The following is an 18,477-nucleotide window of genomic DNA, read 5'->3' on the forward strand; positions in this document are numbered from 1 at the left end:
GGGAATTGTTTCTACAAATAGTTGCAATGGTTGCCAACGACAATGTTAAGATTCTTAAGATCCTTTGATAAATTTGATCTTAATCGTCAAAAGCCTGTTTATAGCAAATTGACCATGTAAGTTGCATAAGTATCACTTTGGTTAAGAGAGCCTTAGTGGTTAGTACCCATCACTTTTGGAAGGTGGCTTTGAAAACCCTAGATTAGAAATATCTGGCAGTTTAGCAGCTTAGTTAACGAAGGATCTTGAGTTAATTAACAAACCCTAGATCCGAAAACATAAACCGGAAATGAGTGAAGAAGTCGTTAGATCTGACTTCAGAAATGCGGTAACCATTACTTTCACTCTGGTTGCTTATGTTTGTAAAGAAGCTCAAGAACTCTGGACATCTTTCGCTTGCAGAAGCAAACTATGAGAAATTGTCTGTCTTCTTCATGCTTCTGAAGATAGGTTACCACTCAATGTCTTCCAAGTCTCATTCATGGTTAAGTGATGAAGGTTTCTATTGTCAAATGGCCCATGCTGAAAATCATTATGCATTCTATCAATGATTTCATCTGCTAAAAGCCAATAAATCACACTCGTCCCACTTTTCTACTCCACCACGGACTACAATATGTGGTTTTAGTTCAGCCACAAATTCTCTTACTCAACAAAGAAGCAAGGCTCCAAGCAATCAAAACACTGGATTCTATCAACTTTCTTTCTTCCATCCAACCCCCAGTAGGAGACAACAGAGTTTTGATGACAGTAGATCTTAGGAAACTTAGTTCATTAAGGCATCTATGGAGTGTACGTAAAACTTTGATCTTAAAGATACTAGAACTGGACCAAGTCCAAAAGGCTAATAGAATAAAAGAATTGATTGGCTTGATATGAAGCAGGAGATGATCATGGGATTCAGAATTCCTATTCTTAAACCCGCTACGCCTATTTTCTTTGTTGGACCTCTATTGAGTTTCAAGGTTATAGCATAACAAAAAATAAAAGCGAAAAAACATTAAAAGAAAGAATTCTTAAACCTCAGAAAGGGTGGAACTTTGAAGTATAAACAATTCTTAACTCCATTAAAAAAGTGAAAAAGGGTGAAGAAAGAGTGGAGAGAGAGGTGCAAGTGAACTGAGTGCTGCTGATCACTTATAAATGTAAAAGCTATATATATCCCTCAAAATAACTAAGTTCCATAACTTTCTATTGTTAGTTTTGTACAGCATGCAATGATTACACATCCTACCAAAAAAGAAGAGAAAAGCCTTGGGTATGTTCGTGACAATGAATACTTACAGATTTCACCATTTATGTCACAGTTACAAATTTCTCTTAGCTCTACCTCAAATATAGGGAGACCAATAATTGCGAGAAAAGAATAAATTCGCTTACTACAGCAGCAGGAGAGTGTATGCCAAGAAATGGAACAATGTCTACCTGGAGCCAATTCTCTACTACTGAACCAACTACTGCACCAGCTGCAAGTCCCCCTATAGTTATGATAGTAGCCTTCCCTGCAGAGATGAACAACACATTACACCAAATTACTTGTGATACCTAACTCAGAATGGAAAAAGCACACTGACAGAGGGTAAGGTATACATGTTTCTCAATCCTTTCAATAACACTATGTAATCATGTTTCTTAATATTCACTTCACTGTAAATGAAATTGTTGACCTCAACCCTAAAACATGTCAAGGGGATAACAAGAAATACATTGCATGATTTGCATCAAATAATTGGATCCAGCATTTTTATATTTGATGTAGAAAACTAACCTAACTATACAAATCCACGACTTCCAGGATCAAGAAGATATACATAAGAATAGAAATGGTGGAAACTGAGGAGTTTATTATATAGAAACTTGCAGGCACTCTCCAATGTCTTGACGTAAACATCTATCAAGAGAGATTCAATGAGAGAATCCATACCTAACTTAATATTCTTTTTGGTCATGAAGTACAAGGAAGCTCCAAAGCTACCAGCCAGGATCAGTCCAGGAACATCAGCTCCCCCATACGGCAAAGAAGAAGTTGAAGTTCCATTGACATAAGTCAAGGCCATCAAAGCTCCATACACACCGGCTTGTACACCCAGATCACTTGTCGACGGTGTTTCAACTGCAACAGGCGGATTCTTAACAGTAGCCTGAAGCCACTGAGGCATTGGAGGAGCATTCACCGGCTTTACATCAGCATACCGAACGCTACTATTTACAACTTTGCCCGCTCGCCGCTGAGTTAAGCTTCTCATAAGTAACATATCGTAGGCCGCCTCAACCTAAATAAATTATCACAGTGATAAGTAAATCGCAGAAAAAGGTACAAAATGCAAATTTTCGTCGCTTCCTGTAACCGGTTAGTGATTAAAATCAACTCTTCTTGCAAATTTATAATCAATCAACGCTCAATTAAATAATCTAATTGAGTTAATTAACCATAATCCACTCTACATTTAGTATTACAACTTCAAAATTGAGATCCTTATCGACACTTAACGTGAATTTCAGCGTTTGTTTTTACAAATCCAGTTAGCGCCAAAATCCACAGTTACTGACTTACTGTGAATAATTTTATTACACTAAACTCCACACGATCCAAGTAAAAATTTACCAGAAATACGAAAAGTGCGGTGAAAAGGAAGGCGAGGTAAGAAACCTGAGCAATGGCCTCCTGGTCATCCTTACAGGAAGCGACGATGTTTTTCTTGGCGCGTAGGATTTCATCGAAGGACGCGCCGTCGGAGACACCGAGGAGCTTGAGGGCGTTCTCCACCGACATCTCGAACGGGACGGAGTCGTCGGCTCGGGAGCTGGCTTGGACGGGCGGAGCTAATGGGCGGCGGGAGAGGACGATGGAGGCTCTCCAGGGTTCGAATTGGTCGTCGGGTTTACGGAAGCGGGCCGGGCCGGGTCGGCGGACGGGAGGGCGAGGGAAGGAGGAGCCGGCGGAGAAGCGGTGGGGCCGGACGGAGAGAGTGGCTGCCATTATTTTTAATTGGGAGAAATGTGAGGCTGGATTTGGTGCCAAGCGATATATATTATATGGGACTGGTCACTGAGTTCGACTCGGCTTCGTCCATTTTTGTTGGCTTCTTTATTTTTTTTTAATTTGTTTTTGTAGAGGAAGTCATGCCTAATTGTGGACCATATAGGGACATGTCATCCTAATAATTGGATCATTTGGTAAATAATTGTATTGTATAATTTCTTTAAAAAAACAGTCAAATAATATTTCACCAAGAGCAAAGATAAAGAATATTTGTCAAAGCGTGATTTTGTTTTGGTAAATAATTGTATAGATTGCTTCTTCTCACTTGCATTTGTATTCATCTTTCATTCTTCAGGTATTTACCAATAACTATATTTTCAAGATTTTAATTATCAGTAGCCGGGTTGGAATATTGGTAACCCACGCACAAACTGAAGGAATAAATTAGTAGAAGATTTTTTTTTTTTTTTCCAGTTTGAATTGATTTAATTTAAGAAATTATACAAGAACAATTGGACATCAACAAAAGAGAATTGTCAATCGCATGTCATTTTAGTGACTGTTTTTATTGTCTCATGATATACTACAAATACAAAGCTTCAAAGTTTTGTATTATCGCACATCCATGTTAATAAGCGGTCGCAACTCTCAAGGCTTCTATAGCAATATTATGGTGGCAATGTAGTCTAACTGTCTAAGTGGTGACACGTTCTTCTTTTCTTTTGGAGGTTGATCGTACAATTTTTACATGTTAAAAGAATTTACAAAATCAGAGTTTTTATAGTGTCGTAATATTTGAGTTATTTTTCAATCATCTGATAAAATGTATTATGTTTTTCTTATTATTGTTTCTGGATGGGTCCACCGCAACTTAGCGGTTGTTGGCGCCACAAATCGTTGCTGGATATGTGTTGAAACTGCACCAAACCCCCAAGCCATAAACGTCACCACTCAAACAGAGCCGAGAACAAGGAATTTAAAGCAGAGACATGTTACTCTTTACTCTCCGAGAAATTTAAAGCAGATATGTCGTTGGCTTCTTGTTGGAGATTCCCTCTCACACTAGTCCTAGTCCCAACGACACCGCGTTTCAATCACAGACACCCAACTGGGTCATCATCTCGTCGCAGCAGAGCTCCTGCTCAAGCTCAACTAGAGCTTACAGTCCCTGAAGATGGACCAAACGACGACAAGAAAGTGAAGAAGGTTGTCGTCGTTGGCTCTGGATGGGCTGGCCTTGGCGCTGCCCACCACCTCTGCAACCAGCAGGGCATTGATGTTACTGTTCTTGAAACTACTGATACTGGTCTTGATGATGTAGGTGTCCATGGTAATTATCATCAACTTCTGTTTTTTACTTTTGCGTTTTTGTTACTCTTTGTATTAATTTACCAACTAGGTTCTGCTGATAATGTACATTTTTTTATATATTTTGATCGTGTCTTTCACTTGTTCTTTACTGTAACTGTTTCCTTTTTCACTTGGTTGGATTCTGATAAATTGTGATACTGTTTTGGAATATTTAGGGTATTGGTATCCCTACCGGAACATATTCAGCCTTGTTGATGAGCTTGAGATTAAACCCTTCACTGACTGGACCAAGTTTGCGCAATATTCTGCAGAGGGATTGGAGGTAATCAACATATGCATTTCTTGATTGGGAGTGATTTAGAGGCTTTAAGATGTGTTTAACACTGGCAGGAATTTTCTCCAGGTTGAATTTCCGGTATTTCAAGGGCTTCCTCAGTTGCCAACTCCTTTAGGAACCTTGTACTATTCACAGGTATATATGATTTGGATACGCACTTGTGTGCAATTTCTAATTCCAGTGTAAGTATTTAAATTAGTAGCCTTGTGGTGATGAATGAGTCAGTATAATGTGCATTTCGTGCAGTTTGTTCAGTTGCCATTGGTTGATAGATTAACTGCACTTCCTTTAACAGCTGCAGGTATACTCTCCTGCTTGGTTTTAATATTTCAATGCTTGTTGAGCAAAAATTTATCTGCTGACAGATCTTGTGGAAAATCTTAGTGAATTCGGTTAATCATATTTGTTTAATCAAATTGCTACTCAATTATTCTAATTGTTTTATTTTGGAAAAGCTAAAACTGATTGCAGCGTAGAGTTGCTTGTAGAGTGTGTTGAGGACATTTTTCGAGGCATTTCATCTAATTCTTGCGAGATCATGCACTTCCCAACTAATATGTTCATTTCCTTTGCAGTAATCGACTTTGACAATACTGATACAGCTTGGAGAAAATATGATTCAAGTAAGGATCTCTATTACTATTAGTAAGTTTCAGCATTGGGTTAATAATGATCATAAATGTCGAATAAACTGAAGTTGTTAAGAGGTTTAACTGGTAGTTACTGCAAGGGAACTCTTTAAGCAGTTTGGCTGCTCAGAAAAGCTTTATCAGAAAGTCCTAGCACCATTGCTTCAAGTGGGTCTGTTTGCACCAGCAGAACAATGTAGTGCTGCTGCTACTCTCGGCTTGCTATCCTACATCCTTGCTCACCAGGTTTGATAGGTTTGCATAAGTGTTCAAAATCATTTAGAAAGCTCTCATATATTAGTATTAATATTATAGTGGAGGCTGACCAATAATCATAGAAGTCGACAATGAGTTTTTGACATCAAATCCTACCATCTTTGGAAAACGAAAGAGACTGCAGTAAACTATCACTATGGAAAAAAAAAATTAGTTCAGGACTCTCATAAGTTATCCTCTCTGAAGCCCTGTGTGTATATCTATACTTCTATATGATGTTTACATTATTCCAAATTTCCAAATACCACACAAGTCTCTATTTTACCTATACGTGATTTCCTCATAGTTAAATTTCTGCTAGTACTCTCAACATGGAATTATCATGTCTTTTTCTTATTGTAAATATTATAAAATAAGTCCATTGACATGTCACTTTTCAATTGTATCTTCTCATTCCTGACAAATGTATTCGTATATTTTTCTCAGAAAGATTTTGATCTAGTATTGTGCCGTGGAACAACTAGGGAAAAGATCTTTAAGCCTTGGATAGAGTCTATGACAACCAAAGGTTGCAAGTTTGAGAAAGGTGCAAGGGTAACAGACCTTTTGCTTAATGAGGAAACAGGTTGTATTTCTGAAGTAGTTTGTGGCAAAGAGATGTTTAGTGCTGATGCTGTTGTCCTTGCTGTTGGAATCTCCACACTTCAGAAACTTGTTGAAAATAGGTATTTGCATGTTATTGTATTTCAGAATGATTTATGCAAATATCTGGGATCCATTGGTTATTTGAAACCAGGCCTTTTGATTGAATTCGAATCAATCAGTACTACAAGACAGAAAAATGTTACATTTACAGTGAAACTAGGTTCGTCCAGACTATCATCCACATAGGCTAGGGTAGTCCAGATAATAATTTTAGGGCTAAATTCATGTATAAGACTATGAGGTGCATGTTAGATCTTCAATTAACCCTATCCGTGCTATTTCTACCTTAATTGGCAGTCCTTGAGTTCTGTACGTATAGTGCAGTGTTGTCTACAAGGGAGGAATTTATCAAGGTCTCGAACCTGGATACCATTGATGTACTCTCTGTTAAGCTCTGGCTCGATAGGAAGGTGAGTACATGAAGTTTAATTTGAACTTCACTATCTTGTCTAAATGACTCTCTTCTCTATATGTTAACTTTTTCTCCTAATGTGAACTGGGGAATTTTATGAGAATTATAATATGACCCAAATGAAACAATGCATGTCCTAGATTCTGAGCTTTCATATCTACTAAGCTTTAAGATTTCAGATATGGTTTCAAACTTAAAATGTCCACTTTGCTAACTAGTCACTTAATTGGGAAAGCTTTAATAAAACTAGTCAGTCGAGGGTACTCTTCCCGGCATGATTTGATGGAGCTGGTTCTTTGTTGTGAACCGCATAACGATCAGGTGAACATTCCAAATGCAAGCAATGCTTGCTCGGGATTTGATAATTCGTTTGGGTGGTCTTTCTTTGATTTGAATGCAATTCATGATGACCACAAAGATAGTACAGAAACAGTGCTACAAGCTGATTTTGTAAGTATCTATCCTCCTGCTTTTCTTCTGATTTTGTGATTATTGATGCAATGTACATCAGAAATTAAACCAGACTTTTTTCTGTTCCATATTTGTGCAGTATCGTGCCAATGAACTGTTAGTTCTGACAGATAAGCAAATAGTTGCCAAGGTGACATCTTACCTGTCAAACTGCATCAAGGACTTCGAGAATGCTACTGTGAAAAATAAGGAGCTCGGAAGATTTCCAAAATCATCAACTCATTTCTTTCCAGGTATCAAACTTCATGTCATTGCATGATCTATGACATCTAATTTTATCGGACCTTGATCATTTAGGCTACCACATTGATGTAATACCAATTCAACCGCAATGCATTGTCCTATGGAACCTAATGAGGAATGATTTCGTAAGATAGTCACATAGTAATTTTCCTTATAGGTGAAATTTCACTAGGTTTCCAGTTGGGAAAATTAAAGCTGTTCGGATTGCAGTTAAGTGTAGCTGGTTCTTCTGTACGCCACAACATTTTGTGACAATCATTGAGATGCATTTATTTTTTCTTCTGTTTCTCTTCTGTGACAATAGGCTCATATAAGTACATGATTCGCGGGTCTACATCTTTTCCAAACTTGTTCATGGCTGGAGACTGGATTATAACTCGACATGGTTCATGGTCACAGGTTAGATTCAAACACATTCGCTTATTGTTCACCAGCTCAGGTCTTTGTTCATCAAAAAAGTTCATTAAACTTGGGCAAGCTTATTTCAACAGGAGAAGTCTTATGTCACCGGTCTAGAAGCTGCCAACCGTACAGTGGACTATCTAGAAGAAGGAAGCTTTGCCAAAATAATACCTGTTGAGGAGGATGAACCACATATTCAGACACTTCGTAGCTTAAACAGAAGTTTTAATGATATCAAAGCCCAATTACCGTTATCTAGTTATTTCCTCCAATGAACTTGTAGTTTGATTACTGAGACAAGAAGAGAAAATCGAAGAGGAACCAATGAAGAATATGAAGAGTTTCAGAGTAAAGCTATAAGGAAAACGAAAAAGGCGAGAGGCATTTGGCTCATGATACCATGATGAAATTGTGATTCATATTAAAAAGTCTATATATACAGGTTGTTATTGTTCTAAACGCTTGCTCAGCTTACACATTTCCATGATGACAAATGTATCAGCTCAGTTCGTCTGTCTCAATCTCATTGGAAGACTAAATGTGCCCTCTCCCTTTAGAATTGAATCAAATGAATTGAGTCATGCTAAACTCACTTGATGTAACACAATCCAAAATAGATGCCTCCTCCCATTCACACAATTTCATCCTTCGTAACTCCTGACTAACTGTTATGAGTGTTATCTTCTAAGGTGGATCTGGTATGCATATCAAATTCTTAACCTGTAAATTTGGATATGCATGTACGGTTCTCCTATCTATTATTCTACATTGAGATTGATGAAATTCATTTCGGTATTATACAACGTAAACTGTAGGAGGACACCGAGAATATAAAATGTAGGAGGACACCCGAATGTAGCAGCGATAAGAAATCATATACTGAAAAGTTAGACATATAAGAACTTTGAAAAGAAGCAAATCGAAATCGCAGAAACAGTTGGAGGTGTGAAGATGTCCTGCAACGATACATGTTGCTGCATTGTGTCGTGCCCTGAAGGCGTGTCCTGCAGGTGCACAACCAAGACCGAGGCCACGAGTGGGGATGACCACCTGAAGTGCTCGGCATTGCGGCCGTAACATGTGCATTTAAACTAAGAGCATCATCTCCATGGGGAAAGGCAAGGCCTACTGCAAGTGCGGCACTAGTTAGATATTTTTCCTTTTTGGTCAAATGTTGCTTATATAGTCATCTGTAGACTTACGCATATGACATTTGTTTAAGAATTAAAAGATCCAGTCTTGGTTTCTGTTGTTACTGTCAAATGATGTGTGAGAGCTGTAGCCATGTTCATTTGTATATGGTCCGGTAAAAAAAGGCTTTATTAGGTAAACAACTTAAATATTACAACTTCGTGAGTCGAACTCATAACATCTCACTTACTAAAGGAAGACTATGCCACTAGACCAAATGGTAATAGACAAAAAAAAAAAAGTTAGACGTATAAAGTAGGAAGAAAAATATGTTGGTAAGAAGGACTATAAGTCGATACATGAATGGTAATTGAACTGCTATTCAACCGCTCCCATTTGCAAATATAAGTCGATACATGCAATTCGGCGTTAGAACCAGGGAGATAAAGTGTTTACAATTTCCAGCAGGTTTGATCATGATTTTTTTTTTTTTTAAATTTGAAGCTCTTTTAGATTATCAGTAGTGCAAATTTGCACTTGAAGGAGGGAAAAACACATGCAAGGAATCAATTTGCTTTGGAAGAAGGGGTTATAGATTTGAACACATATCGACTGAGATATGAAATGCTAAATTACTGTTGTTTTTTTTTAGATCCGCGTGCAGATACACGGGTAATAATATTAAAAAATTGATATATTTTCAGGTTAAAAAAAAAAATGTGGACCGGGTAAGACCAAAAACCATACACCCCATCAAAAGCTTTAGGATTTACCCCATCAAAAGGCGATAAGAGTCTGCACACACCAAAGCTTGTCTCTTTGGCCGCCAGACTCTCCACCGCAACCATGGTACTCCTCCTCTCCTTGTTCTTCCTCAACCTCCTCTTGATTCTCACTGGTTTCGTTTCTGATCTCTTTGGCTATTTGCAGATCATTTCAGAGAAGAACCGGCGCGAGATCTCCAAGTACCTCTTCCAAGGTTGCCAAAATCTCAATCTCTCTCTCTCTCTCTAAACTGGTTTCGTTGAACTGATTGATTGATTTGTATTGGTTTTGATTTGATCAGAGGGAGTGTGCTATGCGAAGAAGGACTATAACATGCCTAAGCATCCGGAGATTGATGTGCCGAATCTGCAGGTGATTAAGCTGATGCAGAGCTTCAAGTCCAAAGAGTATGTCAGGGAGACTTTCGCGTGGATGCACTACTACTGGTATCTCACCAACGATGGCATTGAGTTCTTGAGGAACTACCTCAACCTCCCCTCCGAGATTGTGCCCAACACTCTCAAGAAACAGCCTAAGCCACCTGGCCGTCCTTTCGGCGGCCCACCCGGCGAACGCCCTCGGTAATTTCTCACTCCTTCTATCTAGGGTTTAGGGTTTAGTTTCTGGTTTCTTTGTTGAACATTGATCGACTGGAATGTAATTTGGTGTTTGTTTTCATTAGTGGCCCACCCCGCTTTGGTGATGGAGAGCGCAGATTTGGAGGTGACCGTGATGGTTACCGTGGAGGTCCTCGTGGAGGTGACTTTGGTGGTGACAAGGAAGGAGCCCCTGCTGATTACAGACCTTCTTTCGGGGTAAATTTTCTCTTGTTTAAGTTATGCTTTTTCTTACCGGTCACTATATATGTTTGCTTCATTTGTATTGTATGGATGAGTGTTGTGAGAAGAAATAGAATCCAATCTGCACAATTGGAAAATATTGGAAGCTACACAATATTATGACATGTTACAAACTATTCTACTAGTATCTGATGACTGATTTGTCATATCATAAATGACTGGACAATTTATTAGTTATTTTAAGAAATTTGAATGTCCAGTAGGTGTTGCAAACCTGAAATTGTGTCTCCTGGAAAGTTGCTTTATGAAGTGTTTATATTCGTCTGCTGTTTGTCATGTCTGTTATAGTTGCTACTCAGTTTTGCTCACCTTGTTTTTTTTTCTTATCATGCAGGGTGCTCCCACAAGACCTGCCTTTGGTCGTGGTGCTGGTGGTTTTGGTGCCGGTCCAGCTAGCTCGAATCTATCTTAAGTAGATGATGCATCAACTGTTGCTTGGTTTCCTGAGTTTGTATTTCAAGAACTGATCACTTTCTTAGTTGGAAACAATAGCAGTTTTGTTCAATTGCTAGTATTAGGATTCTATGCTGAGTTTATGTTATTCTACTTTGTCTTTTGAACCCAACTTGGGGAAAACAGTTTTATTTTCACATATTTAACATCGTCGATAAATTTTGTTATGCTTTTCCTTGACCAAGTGTTCTTTCCAGCATCACATTTGGCCATCGAATTTTTGTTTTTTCAACAGTTGTGTATTGATTTCGCTCTTCTTGTGTTTTGCGTATGCAGTTTCGGATATATACAAAATTACTAATGCAAAGTTGATATTATGTTTCAAAAAATTGTTGCAGTAGATGGGGTTTGGGGGAATATAAAATAAAAGGCACGACAATCTTATGTACCAGCACTGGCCAAATTTCACACTCCTTTGTTTCTCCTTTGCCTCTCGTTGGCAGACCCTTCCCTACTGCGCCTGTGAGTATCTTCCCATATGTATGAACTATGAGAAAAATACAAGAAAACCATTGATTTGCAGTATATATATCCTGAGTTCTATTCCTCTATAACATAGCAACACACCAATGTGGTCTTAAACAGCTCTTTAGCCTTAGGATGCCTCAAACAACATTCCTTGCTTCAAAGTTAGGCCGCAAAATGTTCGGTGTAGTCTAAAGTTATGTTCGAATTCAGGAGCTAAAACGGGTATAGACATGTGGGTACTGGGTAGTGCAGTGTAGTGTTTTGTTTGAAAATTAAAGGTGTGTTCGGATTGCAGTGAAGTGTCGCTGGTTCTTCTGTAATCTGTACACAACATTTCGTGACGATCATTGAGACGAATTTATTTTTTCTTCGGCGACAATAAAACTTGTTCATGGGGCTGGAGACTGGATTTTAATTCGACATGTACATATAAAGGTTCTATATATACAGGTTGCTACTGTTCTAAACGCTTGCTCAGCTTATACATTTCCATGATGACAAAAGAAATGTATCAGCTCAGCTTCGTCTGTCTCAATCTCATTAGAAGCCAAAATGTGCTCTCTCAAATGAATTGAGTCATGCTAAACTCACTTGGAGTAACACAATCCAAAATAGATGCCCCACGCCATTTCATCCTTCGTAACTCATAGCAAACTGTCATCTTCTAAAATGGATGCGGCATGCATATCAAATTCTATAAGTTCTCCAATCTCCATGTTGGTCACAATAATTTGGATATGCATGTATGGTTGTCCTATCTATTATTCTAGATGAAATTTATTCAATATTAATACAACGTAAACTCGTAAAATGTTGGAGGACACCGATAAATTTAGCAACGATAGAAAATAGCTAGAATACATAATAGTAATAAAAAAAATGACATGTTCTCATAGAAAATCAGGTGAAACATGCATATATATATATATTTTTTTTGAATATTACAGTCGCGTAAGTCAAACGCATACTATTATGTTTCATGATTTTCATCTGTAAGTTTGGTTAAACGCAGACTATATGTAGGTAAAGTGTAATGCATTCCTTCATCATCTTCTTGTACCATAAGCACATCGTATTGTACAATAAGCACGTAAGATGGACTCTAGAGGATACGAACAAGTGGTTTATTACCATTATTCTAACCTACGCTTATAAATCGAACCCCATTGAACTTTTATGTCTGGTCCATTAATCATAAGTTAACGCTTAGTCAAACAATCACTTACTAGTTGCTCTTTGGATATTGTGATATGACATTCATATCGCTACAAAGAGGCCATTCCATTTGAACGAAAACAGCAAAGGGGAAATTCATATTAAACATCCCTTGTTAGTGTTCAAAACCAAATAATGTAATCTCAAGTCTAAGGCTATCAATCAAGCAATGTATAAAATGTATTGGCAATGACAAAACAAAGCTAAACACTTTAAATAAAAAAGAAAAAAAACTCTTTGCATATGTGAGCGGTGCGTGGGGAAATTAATACTTCTTTTTAAAATATTGGAATTAGTTCTTAGTGGAAGAAGCTATATTCATGTCTTAAGTATTGAATGTCGGAAAGTAAAATGTGAGAAATTTGTAAAGGTGTGAGTTTCACAAGTGAGTAAACTCTTTGAAAACGTGTAGTGAATTTTCTAATCATACACCTGAACAATATTAAGTGAGTTTGTGATAATGCCATAGTACAATAATATATATGCAATCCACATTTAACAGCCCGAGTCTAATTGAAAATAAATCGAGTCACCTAAATTCTTGTAAACTCACCGACAAAGTTCTAATCTGCTTATTTACGTAAGATCTAGTTATATTCTCAACAAAAGCACCCAACAAATGCATATGAAGCCGCAGCTGATCCCTTCCCCACAAGTCCACAACCCAATCCGTATACTTGTTATAACTTATAACCTCCCACTTAGTTGGCTCCACGTTATCTACCGTGGTAGACCAATACAAGATCCGAGCTCCATCCAATGGAATATTTACACAGCAGACAGTGTCCAGTACACTCATTTTGTTGTTTTCTACATGAATACTACTTAATATTATTATTACCACTTAACACCAAAAATAAAAAATATCCCGCATTTAATAATTACGTGTATTATTTTTGGTGTCCGTGAAATGATTTTAATTATTCAAAGAAATATATCTATTTGATTTTGGAGAGGTCCATATCTTAGATCTCAGTCCTATTTCTTCATCCTCTTTGCTCAGTTTTGCTCTCTTCTTCCTCTTTGGCTCTGCTCCAGATCGTAACGAACACCAGGTACGATACCTAATTCTCAGCCGCTCGATCGTTCAATTTTGATTGTGGATCATCTGATCGGGTTCAATTGCGATCACCTATCGAATTCTCGTTTGTTTTTTCGTCTTTGTTGATTCGGAAGCGTTGGAATCGATCGGCAATGCGTTTTGTTTGTAGTTCTGAGATTTGCTTTTGTGTGGATATTGATTTGAGGTGTTCGATTGGTTCCTAAGAAAAGGGAGGTGTGAATTTGTGGCTATTCGAATCGGATAAACTGAAATTTACACTTAGTGTAGACTGTTTCAGTGTTTAGAGCTGTTGAATTGAGGGGATTTTCGGTTATACGATTGCCTGAGTTGTTTTAGAGATGAGAAATGATTTAAATGGAGTGAGGAATGTGAACAGTTTGAATGATAACTGCATTTCTGTGATCTTAATCTTCGGTCATTTTGAAATCGGCATTTGGAAAGTGTGTTGTGTTCTTATGATTTCGGATGGCGTGTATTTGTGTATATTCATATTTTTTTCTTCTTTTTTGAAGCTTGCAAGTATGGCTGTTTCACAAAACAATCACGATATGGAGGAGGGGACACTAGAGGTCGGCATGGGTAAGTCGTGTAATGGTTTTACTTACTAGATTATGCGTAGATACACATAAGAGGTTTGATCATATGCTGACGATATGGACATGAGGGCATAAATGTTGGTTTTCTTGTATGTATGAACAAAGTAAAGAAAAACAAAGAGGCAATGATGGGTATATGATGCGATTTTGGGTCATCATTCTTAATCGATTTTCTATTATTCAGTGTCAAATTCATCAAGCTAATTATTAGGCTAAAGAGTGCTAGTATACGCATCAGTCTATAAGTAATGTCAAATCTGACCTTTGTTTACCTGCCTTGACATTACAGAGTACAGGACTGTCTCTGGTGTGGCTGGACCTCTGGTTATCCTTGAAAAAGTTAAGGTAGGTGTATCATCTCTCTGTCTACTTTTCTCCCTGTGGATTATTCTAAGCCTTTTCATTTAGAACATTCATCACCTTAAAACCCAATAACTCATGCGCCCAATAACTCATGCGTTTTTCTTGAAATATGTCAGGGACCCAAGTTTCAGGAGATTGTTAATATTCGGTTGGGAGATGGAACAATTCGACGTGGCCAAGTCCTGGAGGTTGATGGAGAGAAAGCTATTGTTCAGGTGACTGTAGCTTATCATGTTTTATTAGTTTCCGGTTATTGTATCCATTTATATACACTCCTAGAAATAATCATAACTTTTGGGAACTTGTAGACTTATTGGGAGGTTTTAGTCATCTTGTGCTATGATTCTTTTAATGTTAGATTGCAGCGTCAATGGGTTTTTTTTTTTTTTTTTTTTTACTATATGTTTACTATTTTTTTGTATAGGTTTTCGAAGGAACATCTGGAATTGACAACAAGTATACCACAGTGCAATTTACAGGAGAGGTATTCAATCTTTAATCTCATATTCTACCTTGATTATAATACAAAACAGGAAAACCAAATATTTCTCATAAGTCATACCTCTTGACTCCCCCATTGCCATATGCAGGTTTTGAAAACTCCAGTCTCTCTGGACATGCTTGGGCGGATCTTTAATGGATCTGGGAAACCCATTGACAATGGGCCCCCAATTTTGCCTGAGGCGTACCTCGACATATCTGGTGAGCTATTGGATTTACTGATAGTAAGTTCAGTTCAAATTTGATGTAACTTAATGTGTCTGTCTATCTATTGTATGTTTCCTCCAGGTAGTTCTATCAATCCCAGTGAGAGAACATATCCTGAAGAGATGATTCAAACGGGAATTTCGACAATTGATGTAATGAATTCCATTGCCAGAGGACAAAAGATCCCACTTTTCTCTGCTGCTGGTCTTCCTCATAATGAGATTGCAGCTCAGATATGTCGCCAGGCTGGTCTGGTCAAGCGGTTGGAGAAATCTGACAATCTTCTTGACGCTAGGGTATGCTACTAATATTTTTGTTGGCTAGTAGAAATTGCACATTGAAAATTCTTTCCTGGTTATATTACATATAATTGAAAGCAATAGGACAGTGTGCTGTGCCTACTGTTTTCATACCTGATGCCTATTGCTTTTGCCATGTTATTTTGCAAATCAAGCTAAGTAGAGATGTCTCTATCTTTAGTTGAATTACATTCCATCATTTGTGTTATTGCTTATTGTGAGGCCATCCGTTCCTTTTTCCTTTGACATTAATGGAGTTTATGCACATTAGATAGAACACACATTTTTGATGTATTTCTAGCATTCATGTGAGTGTCTGAACTAGATTGTAAAATTGTAGGATGGGGAAGACGACAATTTCGCCATTGTGTTTGCTGCTATGGGAGTAAATATGGAGACTGCACAGTTCTTCAAACGTGATTTTGAGGAAAATGGTTCAATGGAGAGGGTCACCCTTTTTCTTAATCTGGTACGACTGTAATGAACATATGGAGCTTATATTAATTGGAGTTATTCCACAGGTCTGTGTAATATTATTTGAAAGCATTTGTGCCTAAAGTGCTTTTGTTTCTTCTGCAGGCAAATGACCCTACAATTGAACGTATTATTACTCCTCGTATTGCTCTTACTACTGCAGAGTATCTGGCATATGTATGTGGGAAGCATGTCCTTGTCATACTGACAGATATGAGTTCTTATGCTGATGCTCTTCGTGAGGTAATGGGAAAAAAACTTTTAACATTGTACCTTAACTCATTTCTGGAGATGACAAAATGCATGAATTTCTGCTTTTCATGCGTCATGTCTATCCTCTTTTTTCTGATTGCTCAAAGCCATCATAGATTAATGCAGAAACTTTGAGGGACTTTAAAATGTTATATGACATCAGAATTTTACCAAGTGTAATATGATTCTATGCGCTACATATTGAGTGTTTCTTTAAACAAAATACTGAACACTACTGCAGGTATCTGCTGCCCGAGAGGAAGTGCCTGGAAGGCGTGGATATCCCGGGTACATGTATACCGATTTGGCGCAAATCTATGAGCGTGCTGGACGAATTGAAGGGCGAAAAGGCTCCATCACACAAATTCCAATTTTGACTATGCCCAATGATGGTATTACACTGCTTTTAGTCTCGTTACGTATCAGACTCGGCATATCATACATCTTTACTGTAGTGATCATACATTTCCTGTTCCTTGATACTATTTGGCCAGATATTACGCATCCCACCCCGGATCTTACAGGATACATTACTGAGGGACAGGTATACATTGACAGGCAGCTCCACAACAGACAGGTAACTGTTAATTTTGGCATGCTTTAGGTTTCATTACATCAGTTAGTGTTCTGGTCTTAGATCTGACACTGGTTATATCCTGTAAGTTAAGAATGTAGTATACCTTATCAAAAAAAGTGGGTACTTTCTTAAGTGGCGTGGGTTTAGACTTGAGTATCAAAGTAAATCCCATTTGATAAACTCATTGATCATTGTATAGTCGATAATACATAAAAATCAGCTCTCATCTAGCTTTATACAAAATGATAAATTGATTGTTAGTTTATCACCAAAACCAGCATTTAGAAAGCTTGTGTTTCTTTAACACCTCACAAACAGGTTAGAAAAGGTAAAAACCAGCTATTTGGAGATCACTGACCCGAAAGGAGAAAGCTATTCAGTGGTTATTCATGATTTGAAACTTAACTGTTTTTATTTTGATTGGTGCAGATCTACCCACCAATCAATGTCCTCCCATCTCTTTCTCGTTTGATGAAGGTAAGGATGCTTCTGATTTTCATTGAACTATAATAAGGGAGGTCATACCTTTTTACAATTTATGGGGTGCATTAAATAAAATTGATGGTTATGATTGCAGAGTGCTATTGGTGAAGGGATGACTCGCAAGGATCATTCTGATGTATCCAATCAGGTATATATGGCTTTTATGGTATTATGTTTTTGACTTGTCTTGACCAATTTGTCTTGACTTTATGCCATTGCCATCTATTTTCCATCTCATGAGTTGTTGCACTTTCAGTTGTATGCAAATTATGCAATTGGGAAGGATGTCCAGGCAATGAAAGCTGTGGTTGGAGAGGAAGCTCTTTCTTCTGAGGACTTGGTATCTTACTTTTCCCATTTTTCTATCAAGTTTTGTTAGGGAAGATAAACCAATGGGATTATTTATTTATTGATTATTGAACGCAGCTATACCTGGAGTTTTTGGACAAGTTCGAGAAGAAGTTTGTGAGCCAAGGAGCTTATGATACACGTAGTATCTTCCAGTCTCTCGATTTGGCATGGACATTGCTTCGCATTTTCCCCCGTGAGCTTCTCCACCGTATACCTATAAAGACCCTAGATCTGTTCTACAGCAGAGATGCAACAAACTGATGAAGTCCTTTTGTCCTGTTCGTCAAAGTTCTTCGGCTTAGCTATCAATGAGCTCTGCTTTAGTTGATCGATTTTTCTGCCTAGATTGCATCTCTTCTATCTCTTCCGGCATATATAATAAAGGTTATGCTCCTTTCAGGGCCAGTTCAAATATTCTTTCGACAAGGACGTTAGATCTTGTAGATCTGTATTTTCGTTTCTCATTTGTTAGTATGTTACCCCGTTGTGTTTGGTTATGCTTTTACTCTACTGAGTTTCAGGACCAGTCGGGCCATCTAGGATCTAAAGCCCTTGCGGTATATATTTGCTTGTTTCAAGACCTTATTTATTTTGTAATCTGGCATTTTTGGCCTCTTATTAATCTTATGTTCAGACAGTTATGCAGCAACAATAGTGTTCTGGATAATATTGGACGAGTAAACATGCTCAAGTTTACTGTTCAATTTATG

The 18,477-nt window shown here is 37.8% G+C and overlaps 4 protein-coding genes across 4 annotated transcripts; 3 read left to right on the plus strand and 1 right to left on the minus strand.

The window, feature by feature from the left end:
• Positions 1 to 1,183: 1,183 nt before the first annotated feature.
• LOC101305242 lies at positions 1,184 to 2,980 on the minus strand. Its single transcript, XM_004292587.1, has 3 exons — positions 2,651 to 2,980; positions 1,925 to 2,273; positions 1,184 to 1,502 (listed from the first exon to the last, which is right to left on the minus strand). The coding sequence occupies exons 1-3, from the start codon at positions 2,978 to 2,980 to the stop codon at positions 1,327 to 1,329; spliced, it is 855 nt and encodes a 284-aa protein (XP_004292635.1). The 3' UTR covers positions 1,184 to 1,326.
• A 981-nt stretch (positions 2,981 to 3,961) lies between these two features.
• Positions 3,962 to 7,984, plus strand: LOC101305537 (phytoene dehydrogenase, chloroplastic/chromoplastic-like). The gene is made up of 12 exons (XM_004292588.1): positions 3,962 to 4,313; positions 4,510 to 4,616; positions 4,698 to 4,766; positions 4,878 to 4,932; positions 5,207 to 5,254; positions 5,352 to 5,506; positions 5,963 to 6,201; positions 6,501 to 6,591; positions 6,915 to 7,043; positions 7,144 to 7,297; positions 7,612 to 7,706; positions 7,799 to 7,984. Exons 1-12 carry the CDS (start codon positions 4,010 to 4,012, stop codon positions 7,982 to 7,984), a joined length of 1,632 nt encoding a protein of 543 aa, XP_004292636.1. The 5' UTR covers positions 3,962 to 4,009.
• A 1,594-nt stretch (positions 7,985 to 9,578) lies between these two features.
• LOC101292759 (40S ribosomal protein S10-like) lies at positions 9,579 to 11,096 on the plus strand. Its single transcript, XM_004290692.1, has 5 exons — positions 9,579 to 9,689; positions 9,771 to 9,819; positions 9,907 to 10,186; positions 10,288 to 10,420; positions 10,800 to 11,096. The coding sequence occupies exons 1-5, from the start codon at positions 9,687 to 9,689 to the stop codon at positions 10,875 to 10,877; spliced, it is 543 nt and encodes a 180-aa protein (XP_004290740.1). The 5' UTR covers positions 9,579 to 9,686; the 3' UTR covers positions 10,878 to 11,096.
• A 2,487-nt stretch (positions 11,097 to 13,583) lies between these two features.
• LOC101293058 (V-type proton ATPase subunit B2-like) lies at positions 13,584 to 18,414 on the plus strand. The gene is made up of 15 exons (XM_004290693.1): positions 13,584 to 13,656; positions 14,177 to 14,243; positions 14,550 to 14,605; positions 14,740 to 14,838; positions 15,048 to 15,107; positions 15,214 to 15,325; positions 15,413 to 15,627; positions 15,971 to 16,099; positions 16,210 to 16,347; positions 16,598 to 16,748; positions 16,851 to 16,933; positions 17,363 to 17,410; positions 17,511 to 17,564; positions 17,673 to 17,756; positions 17,843 to 18,414. Exons 2-15 carry the CDS (start codon positions 14,186 to 14,188, stop codon positions 18,026 to 18,028), a joined length of 1,473 nt encoding a protein of 490 aa, XP_004290741.1. The 5' UTR covers positions 13,584 to 13,656; positions 14,177 to 14,185; the 3' UTR covers positions 18,029 to 18,414.
• The last annotated feature ends 63 nt before the right edge of the window (positions 18,415 to 18,477 follow it).

The sequence above is a fragment of the Fragaria vesca genome, linkage group LG2 (genome assembly GCF_000184155.1).
Source record: "Fragaria vesca subsp. vesca linkage group LG2, FraVesHawaii_1.0, whole genome shotgun sequence".
NCBI classification, from domain to species: Eukaryota; Viridiplantae; Streptophyta; class Magnoliopsida; order Rosales; family Rosaceae; genus Fragaria; species Fragaria vesca.

What these genes read in the sequence shown, in the direction of transcription:
- LOC101305242 (XM_004292587.1), bottom strand. Translation starts at nt 2,980, where the DNA reads ATGGCAGCCACTCTCTCCGTCCGGCCCCACCGCTTCTCCGCCGGCTCC. An exon ending in ACCAGGAGGCCATTGCTCAG is followed by an intron (nt 2,274 to 2,650) that starts GTTTCTTACCTC and finishes TAATTTATTTAG; the next exon opens with GTTGAGGCGGCCTACGATAT. An exon ending in CAAAAAGAATATTAAGTTAG is followed by an intron (nt 1,503 to 1,924) that starts GTATGGATTCTC and finishes TCATCTCTGCAG; the next exon opens with GGAAGGCTACTATCATAACT.
- LOC101305537 (XM_004292588.1), top strand. Translation starts at nt 4,010, where the DNA reads ATGTCGTTGGCTTCTTGTTGGAGATTCCCTCTCACACTAGTCCTAGTC. An exon ending in CCTACATCCTTGCTCACCAG is followed by an intron (nt 5,507 to 5,962) that starts GTTTGATAGGTT and finishes TATTTTTCTCAG; the next exon opens with AAAGATTTTGATCTAGTATT. An exon ending in CAGAAACTTGTTGAAAATAG is followed by an intron (nt 6,202 to 6,500) that starts GTATTTGCATGT and finishes CTGTACGTATAG; the next exon opens with TGCAGTGTTGTCTACAAGGG.
- LOC101292759 (XM_004290692.1), top strand. An exon ending in CCACCCGGCGAACGCCCTCG is followed by an intron (nt 10,187 to 10,287) that starts GTAATTTCTCAC and finishes TGTTTTCATTAG; the next exon opens with TGGCCCACCCCGCTTTGGTG. An exon ending in ATTACAGACCTTCTTTCGGG is followed by an intron (nt 10,421 to 10,799) that starts GTAAATTTTCTC and finishes CTTATCATGCAG; the next exon opens with GGTGCTCCCACAAGACCTGC.
- LOC101293058 (XM_004290693.1), top strand. Translation starts at nt 14,186, where the DNA reads ATGGCTGTTTCACAAAACAATCACGATATGGAGGAGGGGACACTAGAG. An exon ending in CAGTGCAATTTACAGGAGAG is followed by an intron (nt 15,108 to 15,213) that starts GTATTCAATCTT and finishes TGCCATATGCAG; the next exon opens with GTTTTGAAAACTCCAGTCTC. An exon ending in TCACCCTTTTTCTTAATCTG is followed by an intron (nt 16,100 to 16,209) that starts GTACGACTGTAA and finishes TTTCTTCTGCAG; the next exon opens with GCAAATGACCCTACAATTGA.